This window comes from Wyeomyia smithii, chromosome 1 (assembly GCF_029784165.1).
Source record: "Wyeomyia smithii strain HCP4-BCI-WySm-NY-G18 chromosome 1, ASM2978416v1, whole genome shotgun sequence".
In the NCBI taxonomy this organism is placed as follows: Eukaryota; Metazoa; Arthropoda; class Insecta; order Diptera; family Culicidae; genus Wyeomyia; species Wyeomyia smithii.
Window position 1 is genome coordinate 155,740,311 of NC_073694.1, and position 2,600 is coordinate 155,742,910.

The following is a 2,600-nucleotide window of genomic DNA, read 5'->3' on the forward strand; positions in this document are numbered from 1 at the left end:
GTTTTTGGGCCGTACTGAAAAACTGATCACTTGGATCTATGTCACAATGTCATCTTACGGCAGAGTAGTGGCTGATGCATCTGGGGTTGGTCTGGGCGCGGTCCTTTTACGATTTAAGAATGATCAACCACGGGTTATTAGTTATGCCTCTAAAAGTCTTTCTGAGACGGAGATTAAATATCCTCCAATTGAAAAAGAGGCACTTGAGCTCGTGTGGGCCGTCGAACGGTTTAGAATTTATTTGATCGGCATTACGTTCGAACTCGGAACTGACCATCGGCCACTTGAAACTATTTTTACCAAATCTTCCAGACCGACCCTCAGAATTGAACGCTGGCTCGGCTTTAGGCTTTTTCTTTCAACGTAGTTTACCGGAAAGGCTCAGCGAATTTAGCCGACTGTCTGTCTAGACTGGCATCTCACGTTGATGATACGTTCTGGAATGAGAAATTAGAGGTTTTCATACGCAAAATCGTGGTCAAAACGTTGGCTTCTTTATGCGATGATGAAGCCCAAGTTTTTGACGAAAAGACCGAAATAGAAATAAAAGCCATCCAAGAAGCCGCAGCCATCGATATCTCAGAGGTTGTAGAAACAACTAAATCTGACGAAGAACTTAAAATAGTCCGCATAGCAATTATGTCCATCGATTGGGGAAATTTGGCATGTAAACCATATGCCCATTCCACAATGAATTAAGTTACATCAACGGCCTCATAATGCGAGGTTCGAAAGTAGTGCCATGAAAACTCGTTTGCGCGATAAGTATTGGTGGCCAAACATGGACAGAGAAGTTGCAAAACATTGTGAGGCGTGTGAGGGATGCCGTTTAGTACATTCCGCAAGTCCACTCGAACCAATGACCAGACGATTAATGCCAGAAAAACCGTGGATCGACCTGGCAATTGATTTTCTCGGGCCTATGCCCAGTGGCGAATACATTCTGGTCGTAATTGATTATTACAGCAGATATAAGGAGCTTGAAATAATGAATATAATCACGGCAGCGGAAACAATCCAGAGATTGAAGAAGATCATCAGAATCTGGGGTAACCCGAGAACAATCACACTAGATAACGCGAAACAATTTGTTTCTAAGGAGTTTGGAACCTATTGTGGATCGCGGAAAATTCACCTCAATTACAGTACACCTTATTGGCCTCAAGCTAATGGCGAGGTTGAGCGCCAAAATAGATCCTTACTCAAGCGACTCAAGATATCCAATGCTCTTTATGGCAATTGGAAGTCCGAACTGGACGATTACTTAATTCTGTACAATAATTCACCACATAGCGTGACGGGAAAAGCACCAAACGAACTACTCTAGAACGGGAAACTCAGATTTAAACTTCCTCAAATGGACGATCTTAGTACAATTCCACCAAGCGCCGATTTCCGCGATCGAGATATTCAAAACAAATTTGAAGGAAAGCTGCGGGAAGATAGTAGACGTCGTGCGAAGCGTAGCAATATACGGATCGGAGATACGGTTCTAATGAAGAACCAACAACCACAAGACAAGCTCTCCACCGATTTCGATAAAGAGAAATTCTTTGTGGTAGACAAGGAAGGACCAAATGTTACGATACAAGGAGAGGATGGAGAGAAATGCTACGAACGTAATACGTCCCACCTGCATAAGATTACATACCCATTAGGTAATCCAGTGCTGGTTCGGCCTATGGAACATCAAACGGAAGGACCTACCTCAGAATCTCCTCAGATACAAAATCGACACCGTGACGTCAGCTCTATGACCGCTGCCCAACCGATGGTTGCCGAACCAGAAGTAGAATCTACCATTCGAAGATCATCTCGGGTTTTGAAACCTAATCGTCGTTACATTTCTTAATTCATACAATTTAAATTGTTGTTATAAATATATGATCAAGTAATGTTTTAATTACAATGATTAACAAACTTATAATGAAAAAGGGTAGATGTGGTACCCCTAGATCATATCTACTAGTGTTATCATGTGTGAGTTAATCGGTGAGGGTTTCGAGGTTTACAGACAACACGGCCGGCAGTCTTACTCTACATCGCGTATGATATAGTCCGTTACCACATCCGCTACACGCTTGATTGCCGGCTTCGCTGTGGTTGAACACCGCTACCTCCTCCTTTGGCTTGTCCGCTCGGCTTTCGGTATAGGCTGCTCCTATCGGTTTGAACTCCATGCTGAAATTTGCTTCACAGGCTTCCGAAACTATCTCGGAAAGAAAATTGGTGAATGTCCGGAGCGTTACCTTTCTCTCCTCGCTTGAAGCGCACCCACTCACGCTTGTCGTTGTCCGGTAGTTTATCAGTCATCTTTTAATGCAGTATTAACGCTGCTGCCCCCAAGTGCTCACACAGTTGTTCATCGACTGTTCCGAAAGGAATGAATCTGGCTAGCTTCCCGGCCTTCGAGGGTTCCAGTTTGTGAACTTTCTCCGGATGGCATTGTAAAAGTTGTTCTGGTCGTCCACGTTTTTGGAAGATTTTAGGAACTGATTTCGGTAGAGGTAGCTGTTCTCGAACTATTTACAGAGCTTGTCCTCTTAGACATTCTTGTAGCTGCACAAGATTTTCGATATTCGATCCGATCCGATGCTTAT

At 43.6% G+C, this 2,600-nt stretch overlaps 1 protein-coding gene across 1 annotated transcript; it reads left to right on the forward strand.

Annotated features, from left to right (window-relative positions):
• The first annotated feature begins 859 nt into the window (after positions 1-859).
• On the forward strand, positions 860-1,327 carry LOC129717293 (uncharacterized protein K02A2.6-like). Its single transcript, XM_055667156.1, has one exon. It carries the CDS (start codon positions 860-862, stop codon positions 1,325-1,327), a length of 468 nt encoding a protein of 155 aa, XP_055523131.1.
• The last annotated feature ends 1,273 nt before the right edge of the window (positions 1,328-2,600 follow it).

What these genes read in the sequence shown, in the direction of transcription:
- LOC129717293 (XM_055667156.1), top strand. Translation starts at nt 860, where the DNA reads ATGACCAGACGATTAATGCCAGAAAAACCGTGGATCGACCTGGCAATT.